We start from the raw sequence: 23780 nt of genomic DNA on the forward strand, positions 1-23780 counted from the left end.
ATGAGTTCTATGAGAACAAGAGGAGCTGTGTCGTGTAGCCCACTGGGCCCCTGTGGTCCAATCTCCTGTCTGATACTGCAGGACTAGCCATCTTCCGGCCCTCCCTCTGCTGTCTCCCACTCCCACCCCCAATCCACTTTCCAACAGGACTACAGACTTCTTTTTCTTAGCCATGTCTTTCCTGGACTTCCCAGCTTGGACTTCCTTTCTCTATTAGGATTTTCTTCTCTGGTCTCTCCCAAACTATTTGCTGACTTTTCCCTTCTGTTTCCCACTAGCAACCTTCCAATCCCATCACATTAAATTCCCTTTTCTCTTTCATACCCCTTCCTTTCTGCCTTCTCCTCCAGTACACATCTGTGCACGAACTTGCACACTTATGCCTTTGATAATTCCCCTTCGGGTGTACCCCATTTCCCTCTTCTCAGGCTTTTCCAGAACTGATTATATCCTCTTTGTAAATAAGAAAGAATTTCAAGGCCAGCCACTTAACCTCTTAGAGCCTGTTTTCTCATCTATAAAATGGAGCTATGAATCTCTCAGGATAGAAAGAGGGTACAGTTTTTAAAATGAAGCTGGCTAGTCTTAAGAGTGTGTGTACACTTTAACATAAGCATTTCTCCCCAGCTACCTCCCCCTCCACATACACACAACCTATTTGCAGAGTGCTGGGGGAGGCGGAAGTGTAGCGTGGGCCCTGCTGTCTAGCGATCTGCAGTCACACACGGCAGCCCAAACTACGAGACTGACTGATGAAGTGCCAAACTGAGCTGTGGGGAATTCAGGAAAGAGCGATGGCATGTCTTTCCCAGAGTCCTTTTAGTTCAATAATGACAGAGCCATTTGAATCTGTTCACCCTCCTTCAGGTCAGCGTGTATCTGCCTATTCTCCTAACCCCCCTGCTTCTCCAGAGCTCTGACTCCCAGGCACATGCAAGAGTCGGTTATCTGTGTCCCTGTGGCCTTCCTCATTTTAGTCCTGGTCTTGGGCCTATTACAATACTGGCACAGATGAGGGAAGGGGGGGGATCAGGCCAGGTCATAGCTACAGCCCTGGTTTGATTCAGACCCTAGAGGGTTTGACAGCCCATGAGGCAAAGGTGTATAGTCTGAGTTGCTGGCAACCTGCAGCACAAAGTTTGCATGGAAGGACCATCGGGGATCTCCTCTGGTTGGGGAGTCGATTCTAAGGGGGGCTTTCTAGTTTTCTTATAGGTGAGGTGATTGAGCCACAGAGGGACAGGATATCTGATTGCCTATGAGGAGAGCTCACTGGAAGACCTGGAGTAAGAATGATGTTGAACATGAGCTGGAAGGAAAGGCAGTTATCTGAGTGACCCAGTCCCTGAGAGGTAAACCCCAGTTATTGTAAGGTTTGGTTGAGTGGACAAGCGCAAACCGCTGTGGCTTACTTATCGGGAAAAACAGCATTGTCTCTGTGAACTTCTGGCCAGGCTGTTACTTCATCCCTCCAAGCCCGACCTACTCAGACTTCAAGCTGAAGGACTAAGCAGCTGGAGGCTCTTGAGCTGGGAATCCAGATCCCGTTCTGTGTTCAGAGCTTCCCCTATGCTCGGCCGTACCTACTGTGGCCCACTGCACCCTAGGCAGAGAGCAGAAGAGGGTGGCAGGAGCGCAAGAAGTGAGTCCAGATTAGAGGACAGGTCAGAGGGCCTTCGGAAAGTTAAGCCCCCAGAGGAGAGGTTTGTAAGTCCCCAGCACTAGGTAAGTCAGAAGGGTCCTAGGGACAGAAGAGAGGGAAGGTGGGCTTTAAGCCCATCGAGAGCGCATGGGATGATAAAGTCACCACTAGGGGGCAATACGGGGGCTACGGCCCTAGGGGGCGGAGGACGCCAGATGCCCGGAGGCCGTAGGAGTCTCGGCCTCAAACCTTCTCTATTGTGTAAGGTGGGGGACGCTAAAGAAGAGAGCGGCGCCCTTTCCTGCACCCCACCCAGTCGGCCCCGCCTCCCTGACCCCGCCTTCTAGCCCCCGCCCCACCCCCGGCTCCGCCTCCACCATCCCCCGCCCCGCCTCCGGCCGCGGCCCCTTCCTCCCGCAGCTGGTGCTGTGGGGCCGCGGAGCAGCGCATCGCCGTCTCTATGGCCCGGGATCCGAGCGCAAAGGTGAGAGGCAGGGAGTGCGGGCGGCAGCGGCGGGGCCTGGGGCGAGGGGGTGGAGGGCAGGCCAGGCCTTCCCCATGTCCATTCCACCCTCCAGGCTGGGCCAGGCCTTTCTCGCCGGCAAGTCTCCCGGTCCCGCATAAAGGCTCTAGAGGGGCGCGGGCCAGGCCTCGGGCCGTGCTGGAAGCAGACCCGCCACCGCGGAGTCGGGGACCGGCGCGGGGCGGGGACCCGCGTGGCGAACAGTGTTCCCTGGGATCTGGGTCACGTCTCCTGGCGTCCAGCAGGATCGAAGGAGAGCTTGTCCTCGAGCTGCAGCTAGAGACTGAGATCAGATCTGAGGAGAGGGAAGACCCGCGGACCGTGCAGGGTGGTGGAAGGAGAGGGTAGCGGGGGAGGGGCTCTCAGGCCAGAAGAGATGGCCATCCTACTGGGCAGAGGGGGATGCCGCCTACACTAAGCAGGTGGACATCTGGGATGAAGGTCGAGAGCCTGCTGATCCAACATCGATCCTCTTTTGCGGGGAGGGGGTTCTCCCCTCCTCAATTTCTTCAGCCCTAGGATCTAATATTCGGAAGGTGACCAGAGTTCAGGGGACTGGCCCTGGGGAGGAACCCAAACTGTTGTACTGGGGGTGGAGTGTGGGGTGTGGACTGGAGACCTTGAAGCCTTGTGGCCACTGGGGGAGGGAGGGCAGCAGCTCCGCCCCCTCGCTTAGCCCCGCCCTCCCTCCCAACAGGTTAAATAAATGGGGGCTGGGAGGCCCTGCCCACCTCCCACATTTCCAACAGCGGTCTATACATCGGAGTAGAGCAGCGCTAAGTTACACCATCCACTCCACCTTTCCTTTGCTAAAGCTAGGGGCCTCCCTCCACCTGGGTTAGGTACCCCTCCCCTCCTTTGCAGAGAGGCCCATCCCATCTGAGCATCTGAGGTCAGATGCCTCCCCACATCACTACACACACACTTGGAATCTGGCCTTAAAATTGGGACCTTCGGGAAGGGAGGGAGGCTCTGCACCTCAGTGGGCACCGATAGCCTCCAAGCCTGCAGTGAGAACTGGATCCCTCTTTGTACATACGCTTGTCTCTGCATATATGTAATTGTGTGTTTAAGTACTGTTTAAGTACTGTTCATGTGAACATGAACATGCCTGATCCACTGTATTGGTGGGTTTATGTGCATGTCCATACACAAATGTGTGTATGTGCTGGATCTTTCTGTGAATAGGTGTACAATCCTTCAGATACACGTGTGTGGGTTTATAACCTTCCTTGTCAATCTCTGAGGCTGTGTGACCTGCTGAATGAGTGGATGTGAATACAACCTTATTTGTCAATGTGTGTGAACACATCTGGCAGGCTTTTACATGAACATATGCATGGACAAACCTCCCTGTGAATGTACATTTGCATGACTCTCCTGTGAGTACACATGTTCACAGCCCTGTGAACATGTGTGTATGTCTGTGAACATGTGTGTATGTGCACCTGTTGCATTCGTGTTACACCTCTCTGGATTATGTTTGACTTTTGCCGTGAGCCACACTCAGAGTGGTTCCTCTGACCTGGGGTCACTGGGGGAGGGAGTGTTCCTCCTGCCCAATCCTAGGGCTGATACCTCGTAGCCATAGGGCTCTCCGCTGCCCCCCCACCTCCACCCGCTGCTTCCGCACTAAGCAAATAGGAGGCCCCAAAGATAAACAGGTGCGCCTCCACAGTGAGAGGTGGGGCATGGGCAGTTTGCCTGTGACTTCCTGCTGCCCAACCCCCAAACCAAGAGCTGATGCCCTTTCTGTGGTCCAAGGACCCTCTTCTCTCCACTTATACTACATTCTACCCCCTGGGCTCTGACCTCTACAGTGCTGACCTTTACCTCTTAAATAAATGCTCCAAATTTCTGTTTTCTCCCTCTGGCCAGTTCCTGGTCCTTCCCCTCTCTTCAAGGCCACATAGTTAATATTTGACCTGGAAAGGAGGGGAGAGGCCAGTGGCCCCTGTGGCCCTGTCTGTGGGTGTCTGATGAGACTGGGTGGGTCAGGCTTGCTTTACACCGGCCTCATCAAGGAAGCTTTGAAGAGCCAGCTCAGAGGTCAGGCCTATTACAGGGGTCACAGAAGGCCTGCCACCTACTTCTACCCCATCCTCAGCTGGTTGGCTTGAGGGTCCAGGCGTGGGAATAGTCTCCAAGCTGTGCCAGGAGAGGTGGCCAAGAACTCATGGGTCTTATCATTCACTTTTTCCATGTTGCTTATGTCTCAAATGGTCTTGCACACTAGAGCCTCTGGCACAGACTTTTACACCTGTGCGGCCCCAGGGCCCAGAGACCAACACACACACCCCCACACCCGCCGCCATGTCTACGAGTGCCTGTTTGCAGGCAGGGGCACGTGTGGATGCCTGGCCAGCGGGTGCAGTATGGACTCGCATGGGCAGAGTAGAGATGTGCACCCTCTCAGAGAGGAATGCTGAGCAGGAGAAGCGTCTAATTAAAGAGAAATTCCAGAGGGAGCACTCAGGCCAGGGAAAAGAAAAAACAAAGGGAAAACGGGACAAAATAAACAAAGGCCCATTAAATGTCTCTGCCCAAGCCTTCTGGCATAAGGCACCCCCGCAGGCAGCCAGGGCAGCTGCTGCCCCAAGTTGGGACTCATTGTTGCTAAGAGAAGGCGTTCTCCCTGAAAACGGAGCTCCAGTCGAGATGGAGGCCTAGCTTAGCTTCTGACTTGGTCAGAGGAGGGCCATTACTTTGGGTTTGGGCTGGGAGGAATCTAGGGTCTTGTAAGGAGGGCAAGTTCCACCCAACTTTGCATCAGAGCAGATAGATAGATACCTCTATCAGAGGTAGATAGAGTGACAGTGAGGTGATCCTGACGTGGGATTCTGGGGGCCTTCGTCCACAGGTGCCCCCTGAACTCTGGGGATGATGCCATCTACCTTCTACCCACATACAGATCAAAGAGCTTTTTTTCCTGTTTTTTTCTTTAGAAAACGGACCTCAGAGAACCAGGACTAGTCCTTCTGTTGGGGCAGGGTGATCCCATCAGTGACCTGCAACCCCTCTATGACCCTACAACAACTCCCTCCCACCATGGAGTTTGTATTTGATGCAGAAAGGCAGTGTGTGATCCATCCCTCCCTCTGACCTCTAACCTGGGATTCCATGGCCACACAACCCTGTGATTCCATGTCCCCTCGATTCCAGGACCCTCCCTGGCCCCATGACCCCTGACCTTCCAAGTGACCTCTGTGGACCTTGACCCCTGTGACTGTTCTTCCCCTGTGGCTCTGGCCCTGGCTCCCCTGGGGGTTCTTACCAGTGTGGGCCTCCCCAGGAAAATGTGGGGGAGGCTCTGGCCCCTCTTCCTGAGCTTCCTCACAGCAACAGCCGTCCCTGGACCCTCATTGCGGAGACCATCCAGAGAACTAGATGCCACCCCGCGGATGACCATCCCTTATGAAGGTTAGACACCCCCCCCCCCGCCACTGCAACTTTGAAAGGCAGCAGGAGCCACGTCTGGGAGTAGAGAGGCAGCCCCAGAGCTGGGCTCACTGCTCCCACTCTCCCCAGAGCTCTCTAGGACCCGGCACTTCAAGGGTCAAGCCCAGAACTACTCAACACTGCTGCTGGAGGAGTCCTCCGCAAGACTGCTGGTTGGAGCCCGAGGTGCCCTGTTCTCTCTCAATGCCCGTGACATAGGAGATGGGGCGCACAAAGAGGTTAGCCCCTAGAACCTGGAGCACCCAGAAGGTCTCCAACTTTATCCAGCTCCCTGGGACCTCAATTTCCTGGACGCCCTGCGAGCCTTCCATAGCCCTCTGGTCAGATAGCACTGCCCTTCCCAAGCCAGGTCTCCTTTACCATCCAGGGTCACTCCTGAAACTTACCTGTACCCCAGTTTCCCCTGTTCCCTAGAGTCCTGTCACCTGGTCCCACAGATAATGGTGAAAGACAAGGGTACTGGGGTCAGCACATCAGCCCATTCCCTTTCCCTGTCTCCAGATCCGCTGGGAGGCCTCCCCAGAGATGCAAAGCAAATGCCATCAGAAAGGGAAAAACAACCAGGTATGTGGTCTGCCCTGTCCCCAGTTCCTTCCTCCTCTTCATCTGGTCAGGGTTGGTGGGGACGCAAATAGAGAGGTACGGATCAGCCAGTCAGTCTCAACAACCACAACAAGCACATGAGTGTAGCCGGAGCAGCAGGCCCTAGGTGCAGCACTTACAGTCCAAACATCTGGTGACCTACCGGCTTGGCCTGTAGTGGAATCTTAATCTCTCCTGGGCTCCTGAATAATAATCAGGAGAGCAATAGTAACCTCTAGTAAATGCTGACTTAGCTGTTGGATCTCCTAACTCCAAAATAACCCTATAAAATCGTTTTATATTCCATTTGTCAGATGTAAAAAACGAGGTTTGGTGAGAGAATTGGTCAAGTACCCAGGATCCCGTGGAGGGGGGCAGTGAATTGCCAGTGCTTTCCCGATAAAGAACAGGGTGTCTGCAGGGGCACCATGTAGGCCTGTGGAACAGATGCATCTGGAGAGCTTTTTAAGAATACACATTCCCAGGGGCCCTGGCTAGGGTCATGAGTTCAAGCACCATGCTGGGCATTGAGATTACTTAAAAAAAGAAAAAAGAATAAACACATTCCCTGGCCCAAGGATTCTAATTCAGTAGGTCTAGGGTGGTGGTAGGATTAGCTGTGTTTAAAGAGGCACCTCTAGGGACCCCGGGGTGGCTCAGTCCTTTGAGGTCTGACTCTTGGTTTCAGCTCAGGTCATGATCTCAGGGTCTTGAGACGAAGCCCTGCATCGAGCTCCCCGCTCACCTCCGGCCCCTCTGGTTCCTGGGGCTGGCGCTCAGCGGGGAGTCTGCTTCCTCTCTCCCTCTCCCTCTGCCCCTCTACCTGCTCTGCCCATCCACCCACTTGTGCTCTCTCTCTCTAAAATAAAATAAATCTTTAAAGAGGCACTTCTAAGAGACTCCATCAAAGATGCCTGCTGGTCCAGCATGTAGTGTGGGTAGAAAGTGGGGCTGGTGAGACAAGAGGAGCCCAGGTCACGGAGCACTGTAAGTGCCCAGCTGGGGGATGGGTTTTATTCTGTGACAATGGACACTCACCATTTGGCCCTTGACAGACTCTCAAACTTTAGTGTGCGCATGAAGCCCCTGGGTATGTTATAAATGCAGATGCTAGCTCAGCCTGGGGAAGGGCCCAAGATTCAGCAATTCTAACAAGCTTGCAGAGGAAACAGACGCTGCTGGTCCCCAAGCCCCACTTCAGGTAGCAAGGCTTTAGGAGAACATTTCCCAAGGCATGTTCTGAGGAACACTACTTTTTTTTTTTTTTTAAGATTTTATTTATTTGTTTGACAGAGAGAGACACAGTGAGAAAGGGAACACAGCAGGGGGAGTGGGAGAGGGAGAAGCAGGCTTCCCGTTGAGCAGGGAGCCCAATGCGGGGCTCGATTCCAGGACCCTGGGAAAATGACCTGAGCCAAAGGCAGACGCTTAATGATTGAGACGCCCGGGCGCCCCTGAGGAACATTAATTTTTAAAAGAAGGGTTTAGGGGCGCCTGGGTGGCTCAGTGGGTTAAGCCGCTGCCTTCGGCTCAGGTCATGATCTCAGGGTCCTGGGATCGAGCCCCGCGTCGGGCTCTCTGCTCAGCAGGGAGCCTGCTTCCCCCTCTCTCTCTCTGCCTGCCTCTCTGCCTATTTGTGATCTCTCTCTGTCAAATAAATAAATAAAATATTTAAAAAAAAAAAAAAAAAAAAAAGGGTTTAATGGTCACATGAGTTTGGGAAGGGCTGTATGCTCAATCCCACAATGCACAGCAATATCCTTAAGGCTCTGAAAAGTCCCCTGATATGGCAAGTTTTCACCATGGTTTCTAACTTATTTGACCACAGAATTCCTCCCTCACCCCCACCTCTTTGTTATGTAAACATCTTGGGGAAGCACTCCTCGAAGAATATTAATCCAGCCCCAAGCACTAGATGAATTAAGCTAGAGTGAATCTGGAGGCAGGAAAGGCAATGGGGCTTGGGGGTATCCTGGCGATCAGAGGAAGGAGGCTGAGCAGGCTAGTGGAGAGGAGGGAGAGATACACCGAGGGAGGGACTGGGATGAGACAAAGAGGCCTGTTTGGATTCAAACCCTGTGTACCGGCAGGAGGAGGGATCATTGACAAGGCAAAGAAGTCAAGAGGTCCTCAGCTTAAGGCGTTTAATGGGCAGAGAAGAGCAGTGTGCCTGGAGGGAGTGAGGAAGGGGCAGAGGTGGTGGGACCCTTGGTTCAGGACTCTGCTGAGCCACCAGAGTTTTTTTTTAAATACAGCAGTGACATGATTTGGTTTACATTTTAAAATGTGCCTTGGAAAGTGGGTTGCCGGAGGGTGCTGACGGGTAGACTATCTCTGGAAGACAACGGCAGACGGTGGTAACAGCAGTCCCCTTTGAAGGCAACAGGGATAAAAGGAGATGCTCTGTTTACAACATATTCCTTTGTATCTTTTGAATTTTACACTGCATGCATGTATTCCTCATTCACTGAATAAATAAGTCGCTTTCACAGAGCAGGGGACGCTTGGGAGAACAATCAGGCAGTCTCTATCTTTGTCCAGGGAAGAGACAGCGGTGACATGGACTGGGGTGGTGGAGGTGGAGGGGAAGGGGACCACGTCAGGAGACATGACAGAATCGTGGAGGAGAACTGAACGTGGGGGTGAAGGAGTGGGAGGCAGCAAGGCTGACTCTTGGTGTCTGGACTGAGAAATAGGTTGGATGATGAAGTGAGGTGGGAAAAACTGGGTGAACAGGTTTAGGAGGAAAGATGCGGGTTAGGGAGGAGGGAATGAGCTTGGTTTGGGACCTGGTGAGTTTGATGTGTCTGTGGGCTATCAGGTGGAGAGAGGGCCAGAGCCTGGAGACAGATTTTTGTAGTGTCACCCCAAAGAACGTCGGGGGGCGGGGGGATTCCAGGACAGAGGGACAATGCTGAGAAGGAGATGTGAGAGAAACATCTCAGGGTGGCGGGAGTCCTGGGGGCCCCAGAGCTGGGTGTGCAGGGGACTTCAGGCAATGCAAGCGAAGCTTGCAGAGTGTTTCAGGTAATCCTAACAGTGAGACAGAAGCCGAGAAGAGGGGTCATGTCACTAGGAAGCCAAAAGACAGTGAGTTCAAGGAAAGTTCTGTGTCTGGGGCAGTGAGCAGGCCCACTGGAATCTCAGAAGGAGCCATGTCCCGTGGGCGGGGGCAAGAGCTGGATGACAAAGCTGGATTGATTCATGGAAAAGGCCTCTAAGCAGGCTGGGGGCTCACAGCCCTCCCCCACCCACCCCACAGACAGAGTGCTTCAACCACGTGCGATTCCTTCAGCGGCTCAACGCCACCCACTTCTACGCATGTGGGACTCATGCCTTCCAGCCCCTCTGCGCCGCCATTGTGAGTATGGCTGCCCCCGCCCTGACTGCTGGTCCCAGGCCCCCGGGCTCTGGTCCGTGGCCCCAGACTGGTCTGACCTTGGGCCACAGCCCCTGCCTGTCCTCGAGACCACTGACTTCTGGCGCCATCTTCCCGCAGGATGCTGAAGCCTTCACCTTGCCAGCAAGCTTCGAAGAGGGGAAGGAGAAGTGTCCTTACGACCCAGCCCGTGGCTTCACAGGCCTCGTCATTGGTGAGCGTGCACTCCCCCCACGCCCTGTCCCACCAGCATACGGTTTGTGGGACATGGATCTCCTTGCGAGGACTCACCACCCACGTAGGTTATGTGCCTTGTGGTATGTGGTGTGTCTCACGCTCGGCCCGTCTCTGCTCCAGATGGAGGCCTCTACACAGCCACGCGGTATGAATTCCGGAGCGTTCCTGACATCCGCCGGAGCCGGCACCCGCACGCCCTGAGGACAGAGGAGGCGCCCATGCAGTGGCTCAACGGTCAGGGGGATGAGGCTCAGGGTGATGGGGGGCGGGGAACTTCATCTTCACTCCCTGCGGCACTGGGCCATCCCCTCCTAAAATTCCCGGCTGCACCTGTCTATTCCTATGCGGTGCTGAGTGAGGGCCGTAGTGGAGGGGATCCGCAGCCTGTCTCAGAGGCCATTTGAACTGCCTGACCCACAGATGCTGAGTTTGTGTTCTCTGTCCTGGTGCGGGAGAGTGAGGCCAGCACCGTGGGGGACGATGACAAGGTTTACTACTTCTTCACGGAGCGTGCCACTGACGAGGGCCCCAGCAGCTTTGCTCAGAGCCGCAACAGCCACCGTGTGGCCCGCGTGGCCCGTGTGTGCAAGGTGAGTAGGACCAGGTTTAGGGCAAGAGTGTAGGAGCTGAACCTCTGACCCTGACCCCTGACCCTGTGCCCCTACCTCCTCAGGGAGACCTAGGAGGAAAGAAGATCTTGCAGAAGAAGTGGACCTCCTTCCTTAAGGCGCGTCTCGTCTGCCACATTCCACAGTATGAGCTGCTCCGTGCTGTCTGCAGCCTGGACGCCAACGCCTCAGCCCGCACACACTTCTACGCGGCCTTCACGCTGACCACCCAGTGGTCAGTGCAGGGACAGTGGGGAGAGGAGGAACTGGGGACAGTGTGGGGGCTGGGGCAGAGGTCAGTGAGGGTACACTAGGATCCCTTGTGGGGAGGCTGGCAGCAGAGAGAGGATTTCAGGTGCACCCAGCTAGCCTGGGGCCAGAGGCCACAGTGGCCTCCTCACCCTTAGGGGAAGCCCTGAGGCCTAGAGCTGGGGTCAGCCAGGGTAACAGCAGGCTCCAAGCTGGGCAGGGGGCGGGGGCAGGGGACAGGCTCCACTCCATGTGGCTCAGCCCCTTCCCCTGTGTCCCTTCCTAGGAAGACCCTAGAGGCCTCAGCCATCTGCCGCTACGACCTGGCCGAGGTGCAGGCTGTCTTCGCAGGTCCCTACATGGAGTACCAGGATGGTGCCCGGCGCTGGGGCCGCTATGAGGGTGGGGTGCCGGAGCCTCGGCCTGGCTCAGTGAGTGCCCAAGTCTGGGGTCCGCCTTGGGTAGACAGAACCCCTGGGAGGGGCAGAAGGATCTAGCCTTGGGGGTGGCGAGGGATGGGCAGGCAATAGATTCCTGAGCTTGCCACCTCTGCCCCTGCCCCAGTGCATCACAGATTCACTGCGCACGCGTGGCTACAACTCATCCCAGGATTTGCCGTCCCTGGTCCTGGACTTTGTGAAGTTGCACCCGCTGATGGCCCGGCCCGTGGTGCCCACACGCGGACGGCCCCTGCTGCTCAAGCGAAACGTGCGCTACACGCACCTCACAGGGACGCCTGTCTCCACGCCCACCGGGCCCACCTATGACCTGCTCTTTCTGGGCACAGGTACTTCTGAGCCCTGCTCTGAGCCCTTAGGTAACCGAGTCCTTGACCCTTGTTGACTGCTAATCCCCTGGATGACTTTTGATCACAAGTCCCTGGTGACCATTGATATTGATTCTTCAGTGAACACTCACTGCTGGCCCCCAGTGACCACTGGCTCTGGGTGACTGCTGACTCCTGTCACCAAACACCATGATATTGGACCCTGATCACTAATGCTTGTGAACCCAGTAATTTCTTCCATGACTAGCCCAGAATTCCCAGTGTCCTGAGGAACTTCTCCTGGCTGAATCCTTGTCCCTGATCTCATGACTCCGGAGCTGCTCCCATCAGGCTATTGCATGGGACCAGAACCAGATTCCATCGCTGGGTTCTGACTCTCTGTCCTCTCCATACCAGCTGATGGCTGGATCCACAAGGCCGTGGTGCTGGGCTCTGGGATGCACATTATTGAAGAGACGCAAGTGTTCAAGGAACCCCAGTCCGTGGAAAATCTGGTCATCTCTCCAGTGCAGGTAGCTTCTGATTCATGATCATCACTGTGGCCTTGCCAGAGTAGGGGGAGGGAGTGGGTGGCTGGGCAGTGGCCGTGTGTGTCTGTAGGTGGGAGCTGGGGGTGTTACCAACCAACTTTCCTCTCTGGCTCCCAGCATAGCCTCTACGTGGGGGCCCCTAGTGGAGTCATTCAGCTACCACTGTCTAGCTGCTCCCGCTACCGCTCCTGCTACGACTGCATCCTGGCCCGGGACCCCTACTGTGGCTGGGACCCTGGCACCCACGCCTGCATCGTATTCAGCAGGTCCCAGAGTAGCAGGTGAGTGGTGGCAGGGGGGTCAGGATCCCAGGGGAGGAGGAAGGCCTGCTGACTGTAGAAGACATGGGGGCAGTTGGTGACAGCCTTAGGGACCCTGCCACTGGGGAAAACTAAGCTCACTTCCCCTGGTTCTGGCTCCAGGACGACACTGATACAGGACGTGGAGAGAGGCAACCGAGGCTGCGAAGGCCACAGGGACTCGGGTAAGTGACCTTCATGGATGTGAGTAGGCCTGGCTGCACAGACTGTCATTTACCTGTGCATGTGTGTCTCTGGACGGCCATGTCTGTGGGCTTTCGGCAAGGATGTCCTAGCAGAGTGTGGCACAGAGTTAAGTGCTTCACAGACAGTTGTTGCCCAAAGGAATCATAAATGAGGAGACAGGCTCAAGATGGAAAGTTTTTGTCACTTCTGGAACTTCTAGGCATGTGGGGGGGGGCAGGCAATTAAATGGCCACACAAATAATTGTTTTCATTGGTTTTTATTAGAAAAGGAATATTTACAACTATGACAAGGGTTTGAAGGATAATGGGTACTTCCCTGAGGAAAATCCCTGGGCTGCTCCCTGAAGAGCAAATGTTAATAGGCACAGCTAACATGTACTGAGTACTTCCTGGTGGCAGGCGCTGACTGAATACACACACACACACACCATGTCACTTTCTCTCACAGCAGTCAGGGGACAGGTGCCAGGATCCCCATCCCTGTGAGGGGCAATCTCTCTGAGGTACAGGGAGAGTAAGTAAACCACCCAGAGTTAATAAGCTAGGAAGTAACAGGGTCAGAATTCAAACCTGACCCCAAGCAGCCTGACTGGAGTTTGTGCTTTTCATCACTGTGCTCTTTCCTGCAAGAGAACCAGTGGAGGGCAAGGAGAGGGGGTGACAACCCAGCAGAAGGAACAGCAGGCAGATGGGCTTGGTGTGTTTGAGAAAGGGCTGGAGAAGTGGGCAGGGACCAAGGTGAGGCAGGGGGGTGGCATAATTGGTATGGTGTTTTTACAAGGTCACCCCACTGCTGCATGGAGAATGGATTAGATGGCGGCCAGAGGGGACCAGCTTCCCCAGTTGGGGAAGAAGAGAACTGAACAGGTCTGAGATGGGTTCTGGAAGCAGAGTCTTGGTGAGATTAGATATAAAAGCGAAGGGGAGAGAGAGGCAAAGGAAACTTCCAGGTTTCTTTCTGACTTAAGCAGTTGAGTAGCTAGTGGCGCCATTCACTGCGATGACAATTCAAGGAAAAGACCTGGTATAGTCTGGGAGGGAGGCTTTGGCCTTAGTTCATGTGCCATGCCCCAGAGGCCTCACACCGAGAAGCCCTGCAGGCGGAAGATGTCCGAGTCTGACAGTCAGGAGAGAACTCCGGTGGAGGTTGAAATTATGAATCACTGGCGGATAGCAGGAATTGAAACCACTGCGAAGAGCCAGTGCAAACCCTGGGAACCTTACATGAGAACATGAGTGCAGGAGACCGTTGTCAGTTGTCACTGTGGTTCCAGATCCTGTGCTTGCTGCTGGGGACGCAAACAGTGAACCATCTGGCCTGCCATCTCCATTGCCCTCCCTGAGGTAGACAAACATTGACCACTCCTGTCTCTCACCCCCCCCCAGGGCCACCACCACCCCTGAAAACTCGCTCTGTACTCCGAGGGGATGATGTCCTCCTGCCCTGTGACCAGCCATCCAACCTGGCCCGGGCCTTGTGGCTGCTTAATGGGAGCACGGGCCTGAGTGACGGGCAGCACGGCTACCGTGTGGGTGTGGATGGGCTACTGGTGACAGACATACAGCCCGAGCACAGTGGCAACTATGGTTGCTATGCCGAGGAGAACGGCCTCCGCACCCTGCTGGCCTCCTACAGCCTCACCGTCCGGCCAGCCACACCCGCCCCAGCTCCACAAGCCCCTGCCATGCCCGGGGCGCAGCTGGCACCTGACGTGAGGCTGCTCTACGTGCTGGCCATCGCTGCACTTGGCGGCCTCTGCCTCCTTCTAGCTTCCTCCCTCCTCTACGTGGCCTGTCTTCAGGGAGGCAGACGAGGGCGGCGAAGGAAATACTCTCTGGGTCGGGCAGGCCGGGCAGGGGGCTCGGCCGTGCAGTTGCAGACCGTTTCAGGCCAGTGTCCTGGAGAGGAAGAGGAGGGCGACGACGGGGAGGGGCCTGGGGGACTGGAAGGTGGCTGCCTCCAGATCATCCCTGGGGAGGGAGCCCCAGCCCCACCGCCTCCGCCTCCCCCACCCCCGCCGGCCGAGCTGACCAACGGGCTGGTGGCTCTGCCCAGCCGGCTGCGCAGGATGAACGGCAACAGCTACGTGCTCCTGAGGCAGAGCAACAACGGAGTGCCAGCAGGGCCCTGCTCGTTCGCGGAGGAGCTCAGCCGCATCCTGGAGAAGAGGAAGCACACGCAGCTTGTGGAGCACCTGGACGAGAGCTCTGTCTGAGCCCGGCCTCGTAGGACAAATGCTCTTCCAAGCCAGCCTGTCTGCCCCAGGCCGGGCTGCTGTTTCCCCCACACAGCCACTCTGTTGTCACCCCTGCAACTCCAGGCCCTTCTCCCAACTTTTTGATGTCCCTGTAGGGCTAGCAGAGTCAGGCCCAGCCAAAGCCCCCTCCCCAGTCTCCACAGACCCATCTGTGAGCAGCCCAGGCCAACCGGTGCTCCTCAGAGGTGGGTACTCCCTCAGGACGTGGTATTCTGTAGACCCGGTCCCGGTTCCTATTCCCGTAACCCAAGCACTTGGGTTGCCCCATTTCTTTGCTCAAACCCTTCCTCTTTCTCCCAGGCAGGGCTCTGCAGGTCCAGATGACCTCAATGTCACCACCCTCTGCATGGCCCTATGTGCTGGATGGTCCCGAAACCAGACAAGACCTCTGCCAGCCGCCAGAGCCACCTGAGCCCTGCGTACATTCACATGTGCACATGGATGAATGTCCATCAGCTGGGCTGCAGGGCCCCCGCCCCCACCTCCTGGTGCATTCTTGTATTTCACCTCTCCTGGACTTTGGGTACCCTTCCAATTGCCACATCCCATACTATCTAGTCCTCTCCCCTAGTTCCAGCCAGACCCATGTAGTGACCTCTTTGGCAAGAGCTTGGGAACAGGCCAGCCAGGGGAGGTAAGACTGTGTCATTCCCCTCTTCTTCCTTAATGTGTAGCCCTTGTGAGTCAGCACCCCCATCCCCTTGGTCACTCTCAAGAGTGACAGAGAGAGCCCCAGGCATGTCCCTTCACACACATGTGCTTACATTTCCACATGCATTTCTGAGCCTCCCTTTGCTGCCTCGGACCTAGCTGTTGGGTTTGGTCCGTGGACACTTCAGAGGGAGAGCCGTCTCCCGTTCAGCTGTCCTCTCAGACATTTCCCTAGGATGGGTGACCAACACTGCAATGAGCCAGCCTCCCTTTGGGGGACCAAGCATTTGCTACCCCTAGACCAGAGCAGGGGGAGGAGATCTGCTGTCTCACCTGGCACATGAAGCCCGTTCTTGGAACTATGCAAAGGGCGGAGGCTGGGAGTTTGGATGCTTGGCTCCCACCCCTGTCCTACCTCACCGGGGCACTTTCAGGGTCCAGGGGCCTCTGAAGTCTCCAGGCCCATACGGGACAATCAAATCCTGACTGAGCTCCCCCATTCCCCTTGGGTGAGGATGACTGTTATTTTTGTAGTTGAGAACGTGGAATCCCCACGGATTTTTACTGCCCTTCACTCAACCTCTCTCACCTCCACCCCACAATGAATGTATTTATTGTAAGAACGGCTATACTTCTTTAGGAATGCCCCCACTCACCACCCAGGTGGGCAGAACAGGCATGTGACAGAGTGGGGAGCCTGGGTTCCGCTCCTCCCCCTCTTGTTGGTCAATAAATGCCCTCTCTCCCCACAGTTCTGTGTGTTCCACTTGGTCTAGGCTGGCTTTCCCTGATCGCCAGGGGGCAGGCTTCTGAGCCTATGGATACACTGCTGCAAGGTTGGCTCTGCTCCCCATAAAACCATTTGCAGAGAAAACTGGGATCCTCAGTCTCCATCTGGCTGCCCTGGGCAGGTACACAGGCCTTCAAAGGACTCTTACTACTCTCTGATCATGGTGATAAGGGCCCGACAAACAAAATTACAACTGTTCAAGAATTCATACAAAGGATTGTAGGTTTTTACCTCCTGGCTCTCTTCCTCACCATTCCTCCCCCTTGCTTTAGCTAAGCCTAGAAGATGTTCCCTGTTTATCAGTTTTCTCGCTCATCCACAGGAAGCTTTTCAGTACCTCCCCTCCCCCAACAAGGGACAACGTGAATTCCTTTCTGCAGAGGGGCCTGTCTTGGGAAATAGGACCCCGGCAAGCTTGTTACCAGAGATCTGACCTTAGAATCACTCTCCAAGGGTCCAGACTAGATTAACCACATGGCCTTTGATACTAACCATCCTGAAGGGTTATATGTTCTGCTTCTGGCTTTAGGGTAATGAAAAGTGAAGTTATTTTTTAAATCTACACATATTTTGAAGACCTCAAGTGTAAACGTATGTTTATTAACCTCAGGTTTGTTTTTTTTTTTAATTTAAAGACTGTATTTATTTGACGGGGGGGGGGGGGGGTGTGGGGGGGGGAGAAGCAGGCTCCCCGCTGAGCAGAGAGCCCGATGGGGGCCTCGATCCCAGGACTCTGAGATCATGATCTGAGCTGAAGGCAGAGGCCCAACCCACTGAGCCACCCAGGCGCCCTCACCTAAACATTCACACGGGTATAAAGTGGTTATCCTAATGCCATGTTCACAGCAGAGTGTAATTCTTCTCTAGCTCAAAGGTTGCAGATATAAATGGTTGCATAAAAGGTTGCATCTTCAGATGCCAATCTTGAAACCTCATGCTGGGATTTGAGATCACTATTCTCAGACTGGACTTCAGAACAGATCCTGTAATATCCTTGAAGTCAGGTCTCAGGGATGTCAAATAAGGAAGAATTAGGAGACAGTCACTGCCCTGCCTCCTGAGCAACGAAAACACAGCTCTTCATCCCAAGCAAAAGCTTTGGCGTCAATTTCCCTTTCGATGGGCTCTATCTGCCTGTGTGGGCTTGGAAAAAGAGGAAGAACCACCCCCACTGGGGTGAGAGTCCAAAGCCTGGGATTGGAGTTGGTGGAGCAACTCTTCATGGCACTTGCACCTGGGCTATGGCAGCGTCTTGGACCTCTCGCGGGCGCAGCCCGCCTAGCGTTGTCGGTTTGTTGGTGAAGGGGTGCCACTGACCCTGAATGCTAGGGCTGTCCGTGTGGAAGGGCTTGCGGATACGGATCACATCCAAACCCGACTGGTCCGCCAGCTTCTGCACGAGCGTCGCAATTTCCTCGACGGACTTGCAGTGGATGCTCTCCTCGCGCACTGCCCCGTTAACTGGCAGACGGGAGGGGGTGGGAGGAAGCGGATGGATCAGGGGTCAGACCCGCGAAAGGCGAGCCGGTCCAGCCTCCCCCCCTCCCCCGCACGTTGCCCTCCAGCCCTCTTCCGGCCCCACTCACGGTATTCGGCCACTACTCTGGGCACACAGCACGGCCGCGAGTTCACGTATATTACGACCCCCGGGTTCCGTCGGGCGAAGTCGGCCACCTCCTGTTCCACGAACTCCCTGAGGAAGCCGAGAAGAGTAAGCACAGCGACCGCTGACCCGGGGCGACCTCAGCTCGGAGAGCACCCTTCGCCCGGCTCACCTGGCGCCGCGAGACGATGCCGCATCGCGGCTGAGGCTAAAGCTGAGACGCTGCAGCTGCTGCACGTAGCGACCCAGCCCGTTGTGGAGGACACTGGCCAAGAAGCGGCTCGGGGTCCCGCGCGCCGTCATGTCCGCAGCGCCCAGGTAACACAGACCAGCCTGGAAGGCAGGAGTGGGGTGGGGGGCGGGACGAACGCGGAAGCTTCCGGTTCCGGGAACACTCGCGCCCCGGAGTTTTGCTTCCGCGGTCACGGCGGGAGGCGCGCCAGTGACCCACGTTGCGGGCTAGATGGGCGAGAGGATGGTAGTGACGCGCGGTCAGGGTCGCGAGCAGCACAGCTTTGGTCAGTAGAGCCGAGGGAGGACACGGGCGCGGGGTCGAGGTGAGCGCGGGGACTGGCGGGAGCCGCCCGGTGGCGCTGTAGTCGTGGCGAGTCCCCTTTGAGGGCAGAAGCGGCGAGGAGGGCCTCCACTTGGGGGCTAGCGCTTTGGGGTCCGGAACGACGCGGGCGGCGGTAGAGATGGAGACGACGAGGAGATCCCCTGGCCGGGCGGGAGTGGTAAAGAGATGATCTAAAGAAAGCACAGCGGTGAGGGGCAGCGTGGAGGGTGGTAGAGGTGAGGCAGTGGGTGTACGGAGCCATAGAGGTAGAGAGCCAGAGAGAGGCACACGGCCGTGAAAGATGGGCACAGATGTGAAGTAGCAATGCAGAGGGGTGAAGAGGATTCAGAGAGATGATTATGAGGGACAAGTTGAGAGAAAGAAACCACCTCGAGTGGGCTCTGTAGAGTGCTGTGCAGAGGATCCCTAGGTCCTGACCTAGTGAAGGCACCCAAACCAGGGAGGAAAGCATTTAAATTAGTAACTTACTCGATTTGACTAAGAATGTGGGTACTTCTTCGAGGTGGGTACCCCCTCCGTATCCTGCTGCCCCTGCGTGGGGAGTGGATGGGTCGGAGAGGCCTGCCCAGAAGCTTGGTCCCAGGCCCTCCTCGCAGAAGGTACAGGAAGGAGGCTCTCCCAGCCTTGGAGGTACCAGTGTTGCCTGTAACTGCAACTGAAATCCGTCAGTATTTGCGAGCACATGGGATCCCCTTCCAGGATGGCCACAGCTGCCTGCGGGCACCAAGCCCCTTTGTGAAGGCCTTGCAGCTCAAGGACCAGACTGGTGCTACTGCTTCCTTCAGCCTTTTCATTGACAAGACCACAGGCCGCTTTCTCTGCATGAGCAGCCTAGCAGAGGGGAGCTGGGAAGACTTCCAGGCCAGCGTGGAGGGGCAAGGGGACGGGTCTAGAGAGGGGGTCCTGCTTGGTGAGGCCCCAGAAGCTGAGGACAGTGAGGAGATCCGGAGGATCTGGGACCGAGCCATACCTCTTTGGGAGCTGCCTGAACCAGAGGAGGCCCAGCTGGCTCGTGTGATGTTTGGCCTTACCAAAGTGACAGATGACACACTCAGGCGTTACAGTGTCCGGTATTTGCGGCCCGCTCGCAGCCTTGTCTTCCCTTGGTTCTCCCCTGGAGGTATGGGATTACGAGGCTTGAAGCTACTAAGTGCCGAAGGCCAGGGAAATGAAGTACATTATAAGGAAACCACCATTCCCCGGCCTGGTATCTACTGCAATCTGTTTGGATTACCACTTATCAGTCGGCGAGATGTTGAGGTGGTACTGACAAGTCGTGAGCTGGACAGCCTGGCCTTGAACCAATCCACAGGACTGCCCACCCTTGCCCTACCCCGAGGAACGGCCTGCTTACCCCCTGCCTTGCTTCCTTACCTCGAACAGTTTCGACGTATTGTGCTCTGGCTGGGAGATGACCTTCGGTCTTGGGAAGCTGCCAAGTTGTTTGCCCGAAAATTGAATCCCAAGCGATGCTCCCTGGTGCGGCCTGGGGACCAGCAGCCCCGTCCCCTTGAGGCCCTGAACCGAGGCTTAAATCTTTCTCGTATTCTGCGTACTGCCCTGCCTGCCTGGCACAAGTCTATCGTGTCTTTCCGGCAGCTTCGGGAAGAGGTGCTAGGAGAACTGTCAAATGTGGAGCAGGCAGCTGGCATCCGCTGGAACCGCTTCCCAGACCTCAATCGTCTCTTGAAGGGTCATCGGAAGGGTGAGCTGACAGTCTTCACAGGTGAGCCCTTGGGAAATCACTACTTGGGGTAAGAGGCAAAGGATCAGGTGACAAAAGCACATGGGTTTGGGACATGACAAATGTTAAAGAGGAGGTTTCTCCCAACTTTGAAGCCCTTGCTCCAGGTCTTGGTTTTAAGGGTAGAACTTTCCTCCCTCACCCAGGTCTGTGTTCAACTCCTCTGCAGGGCCAACAGGCAGTGGAAAGACGACATTCATCAGTGAGTATGCCCTGGACTTGTGTACCCAGGGGGTAAACACACTCTGGGGTAGCTTTGAGATCAGCAACGTGAGACTAGCCCGGGTCATGCTGACACAGTTTGCTGTGGGGCGGCTAGAAGAGCAATTGGACAGATACGACGAGTGGGCCGACCGCTTTGAAGACCTGCCTCTCTATTTCATGACTTTCCACGGGCAGCAGAGCATCAGGTAAGATTCTGAGGCCTAGGGTTTTCAAAGAATGGGAGAACAGGAGAACAGATCCCCAACAGAATTTTCAGGAATGCTGGCTTTTCTGCTGGGCTGGTTTACAGAGACTGCTTGTAATTGACTCTTGAATTCTTTGCCTCTTCCTCTCCCCAGGACTGTCATAGACACAATGCAACATGCAGTATATGTCTATGACATTTGTCACGTGGTCATCGACAATCTGCAGTTCATGATGGGGCATGAGCAGCTGTCCACAGACAGGTGACATCCTCTTGTCTCACTGGAAAACCCACTCAAACATGCATGTCTTCTCAGGCAGTTGGCCCCTAGGCAAGCACACTGTACTCTTTTGTTACTTGAAATGAAATGTGTGTTTGCACACACCACCCCATGTGTATTTCTGTCTTCATAGACGTGTGAGTTGTGGCAGTGGGAAGGATGGATAGGGACCTAAGTGTGAGTCCTTGGGTAGAGTGGGGTGGGCGGTTTGCAGGGAGCTGTAAATGAATCAAGAGTATGGATATGTTCTCATCCTTCTGTCTGAATATGCCTTTACTTTGTTGGGGTTGGGGCAGGATTGCGGCTCAAGACTACATCGTTGGGGCCTTTCGAAAGTTTGCAACAGACAATAGCTGCCATGTGACACTGGTCATTCATCCCCGGAAGGAGGACGACGATAAGGAACTGCAGACAGCATCAATTTTTGGTTCAGCCAAAGTAAGTGGCCTTTAGAGGAGCCTAAACTTTGGATAGTAGAGGGGACAGGTGTGACCAGGGGTGGCCTTCATTCAGCCTTAAATCATCTTGACTGTCCACCCGGAAGAGGCAGGAGACAGCCGCCTCTGGGGCCATGACATGAGAAACACGTGTGCTAGGAATACAAAGGCTGATAATAGTTGGTTCTTTGCCCTCTTTGCCCTCCAAGAGCTCACATCGTCCAGTGGGAAAAATAGTAAGACAGTGATTATAACTAAGTATGATAAGAGCTACAATAGGCAACACAGGTATTTGGGGAACAGCAAGACATCTGAGTCGGCCTGGGACATCTGGGGAGACTTCTTGCCCATTTGGGAAGAGGAGGTGTCAACAGAGGTTGGGTTGAGTTCTGGTAGACAGTAAGTGTTAAATAATTGAATAAATGGGAGGGCCTTGTGGGCAGCAGGACCAGCCCGATCCTGGAGCTTCCAGGGATATGCTGAGTGCCTGTTACATGCTAGGGCTGGGCTGGGTACAGGGAGTCCAGGGTGAGGAGCACAAACTATGCCACAATGGAACAAACATGGAGCTAGGGAAGAGAGTGACACAAAAGTGCAAAGATGGTGGTTCTTCCTTTATGGGAATCAGGAATGGTCTCTGATGAAGTGTGACATTTAGACTGAGACCTGAATGACAAGAAGATGGGGTAGAGTGGGGTAGTGAGCTGTGCAGGAGAAGTGTCACAAGCAGAAGGAACAGCATTTACAGAATCCGGGGCAGTGAGATAGTCGAGCAACTGAAAGACTCAAGTGGCTGCATCATCATGGTCAGTAGTTCAGGGAGCTTTGCCATTCTTCCCTGGAGGTTCAGCCTTCCTTTCTTCTTCTCATGTCTTCTCACTGCTGCTTCCTTCTCCTGCCCCCATCCCCCAGGCAAGCCAGGAAGCAGACAACGTTCTGATTCTACAGGACAGGAAGCTGGTCACTGGTCCAGGGAAACGGTATCTGCAGGTGTCCAAGAACCGCTTTGATGGAGACGTAGGTGTCTTCCCACTGGAATTCAACAAGAGCTCTCTTACCTTCTCCATACCACCAAAGAGCAAGGCTCGGCTCAAGAAGGTCAAGGATGACAATGGGCTAGTGACCAAAAAGCCCTCTTCTGGCAGAAAGGGGGCTGTGCCCCAGAACTCTGAGACTTGCTTGGGTCAGGCCCATCACTCCAACCAGCCAAACCCCTCCAAGCCCTCAAGGTGAAGGCACTGGAGAGCTGGACTCTGAAATGAACCTGACAAGACACAGGCTGAGACATAGACTTTCTTAGTCCTCTGCTTAGGCTACCTCTGTCCTGTGGTCTCAAGCTAGGGACCCCCCCTCAGTCAGAGGGGCCTACCTAGGGCAGAATTCCATACCGGAGAATTCAGTTTAGCAAATATTTGAGAACCTCCTGTGTGCCAAGCTTTGTTCTAGGTCCTGGGAGTACAACAATGACAAAACGGATGAAGTCCCTGCTTCTCTAGAACCTGCAGTCTGGTAAAGGAGACAAGAAAAAAAATGAACAAAACATAGTTTCAGGTAGCGAGATATGCTATGAAGAAAAAACAGTAATGCAGTAATGCTTATAGGCTAGTTTAAGGTCTGAACAGGTATCTCTAAGCAGAGGACATTGAAAATGGGGCCTAAAGAACTAGGATTGAGCCATGTGGACATCTAGAGAGAGAGGGATCCAAGCAGAGGGAAAATTAGACACAGGCCCTGAGGTGGGAATGAGCAAGTTGAGTTCAAAGCACTGGGTTCAGGCCCCCTGAACCTGGAAGGGAATAGAGGACTTCTTGCCAAAACTCCAGCCTAGGTTTGGAGCTACAGGATGACATACATCGTGGCCTCTGCGGTCCACTCTGGACCCTGCCAGGAGGTGGCACTTGCTACCATCGGATCCTAGGTGCTTGGCCCTGTAATATCAGGGCCCCAGAGGTGGAAGCTGGCCAGAGAAGAAAGCTGTGAGCCCAGAGTGCCTGCCACCTGGACACTGATACCATGTTATGCTGCCTCAGACCACTGGAGTGGACACAGTCATAACTTTTTGTAGAGCCTTTTCTAGTTATACTAAAAAAAATTTTTGCCATAGCCTTTGTTTCTGTGTTTTTTCTTGTTTGTCCACCAGGTGTCTCCCCAGCCTATAACTGGATTTTCTTCTTGCTTTGAATTGGGAATCTTTGAGCTGTGCACCCCCAAGGAAGCAGAGGCATTAAAGGACCTTGACCCACACATCCCTTTATGCCTCTTCTTGGCTTAGGGATGACAGGATGGTGCCTCTTTATCCCTATCTCCCCTGAGGATATCCATGTGATCTGTGGCAGAGGTGTGAGTCACTGGGCCACATGCCTGGGCCCTGCCTGACCAGCTGTCCCTAGGTGATACGAGCCACTCAATGACCTCTCAATGTGGATTCATACTCAGTGGCTTCTTATCTGGCTCTCCGTCCATTTTCCTTGTCCTTGTATGCTCAAATGTTTCTCTTATGTTCGTATGTGTCAAAACTCTTGGGGCTCT

At 54.8% G+C, this 23780-nt stretch overlaps 3 protein-coding genes across 5 annotated transcripts; 2 read left to right on the forward strand and 1 right to left on the reverse strand.

Annotated features, from left to right (window-relative positions):
- Positions 1-1997: 1997 nt before the first annotated feature.
- On the forward strand, positions 1998-16162 carry SEMA4G (semaphorin 4G). Of its 2 annotated transcripts, none has more exons than XM_032313363.1 (16): positions 1998-2126; positions 5111-5585; positions 5694-5842; positions 6126-6188; positions 9469-9567; positions 9706-9799; positions 9943-10056; positions 10243-10412; positions 10496-10665; positions 10966-11110; positions 11244-11466; positions 11863-11978; positions 12114-12277; positions 12419-12480; positions 13889-14945; positions 15061-16162. In XM_032313363.1, exons 2-15 carry the CDS (start codon positions 5462-5464, stop codon positions 14716-14718), a joined length of 2523 nt encoding a protein of 840 aa, XP_032169254.1. In that variant the 5' UTR covers positions 1998-2126; positions 5111-5461; the 3' UTR covers positions 14719-14945; positions 15061-16162. The 2 variants fall into 2 exon arrangements, with proteins under 2 accessions (XP_032169254.1, XP_032169255.1); XM_032313364.1 differs by having other exon boundaries at positions 15065-16162.
- Positions 16163-16920: 758 nt separating this feature from the next.
- Positions 16921-18187, reverse strand: MRPL43 (mitochondrial ribosomal protein L43). Its single transcript, XM_032313368.1, has 3 exons — positions 17977-18187; positions 17788-17894; positions 16921-17662 (listed from the first exon to the last, which is right to left on the reverse strand). Exons 1-3 carry the CDS (start codon positions 18105-18107, stop codon positions 17421-17423), a joined length of 480 nt encoding a protein of 159 aa, XP_032169259.1. The 5' UTR covers positions 18108-18187; the 3' UTR covers positions 16921-17420.
- A 10-nt stretch (positions 18188-18197) lies between these two features.
- Positions 18198-23140, forward strand: TWNK (twinkle mtDNA helicase). 2 transcript variants are annotated; one of them, XM_032313366.1, is made up of 6 exons: positions 18198-18361; positions 19981-20107; positions 20272-20535; positions 20689-20796; positions 21111-21252; positions 22164-23140. In XM_032313366.1, exons 3-6 carry the CDS (start codon positions 20414-20416, stop codon positions 22482-22484), a joined length of 693 nt encoding a protein of 230 aa, XP_032169257.1. In that variant the 5' UTR covers positions 18198-18361; positions 19981-20107; positions 20272-20413; the 3' UTR covers positions 22485-23140. The 2 variants fall into 2 exon arrangements, with proteins under 2 accessions (XP_032169257.1, XP_032169256.1); XM_032313365.1 differs by having other exon boundaries at positions 18198-20107; positions 20295-20535.
- The last annotated feature ends 640 nt before the right edge of the window (positions 23141-23780 follow it).

This window comes from Mustela erminea, chromosome 14 (assembly GCF_009829155.1).
Source record: "Mustela erminea isolate mMusErm1 chromosome 14, mMusErm1.Pri, whole genome shotgun sequence".
Lineage (NCBI taxonomy): Eukaryota > Metazoa > Chordata > Mammalia > Carnivora > Mustelidae > Mustela > Mustela erminea.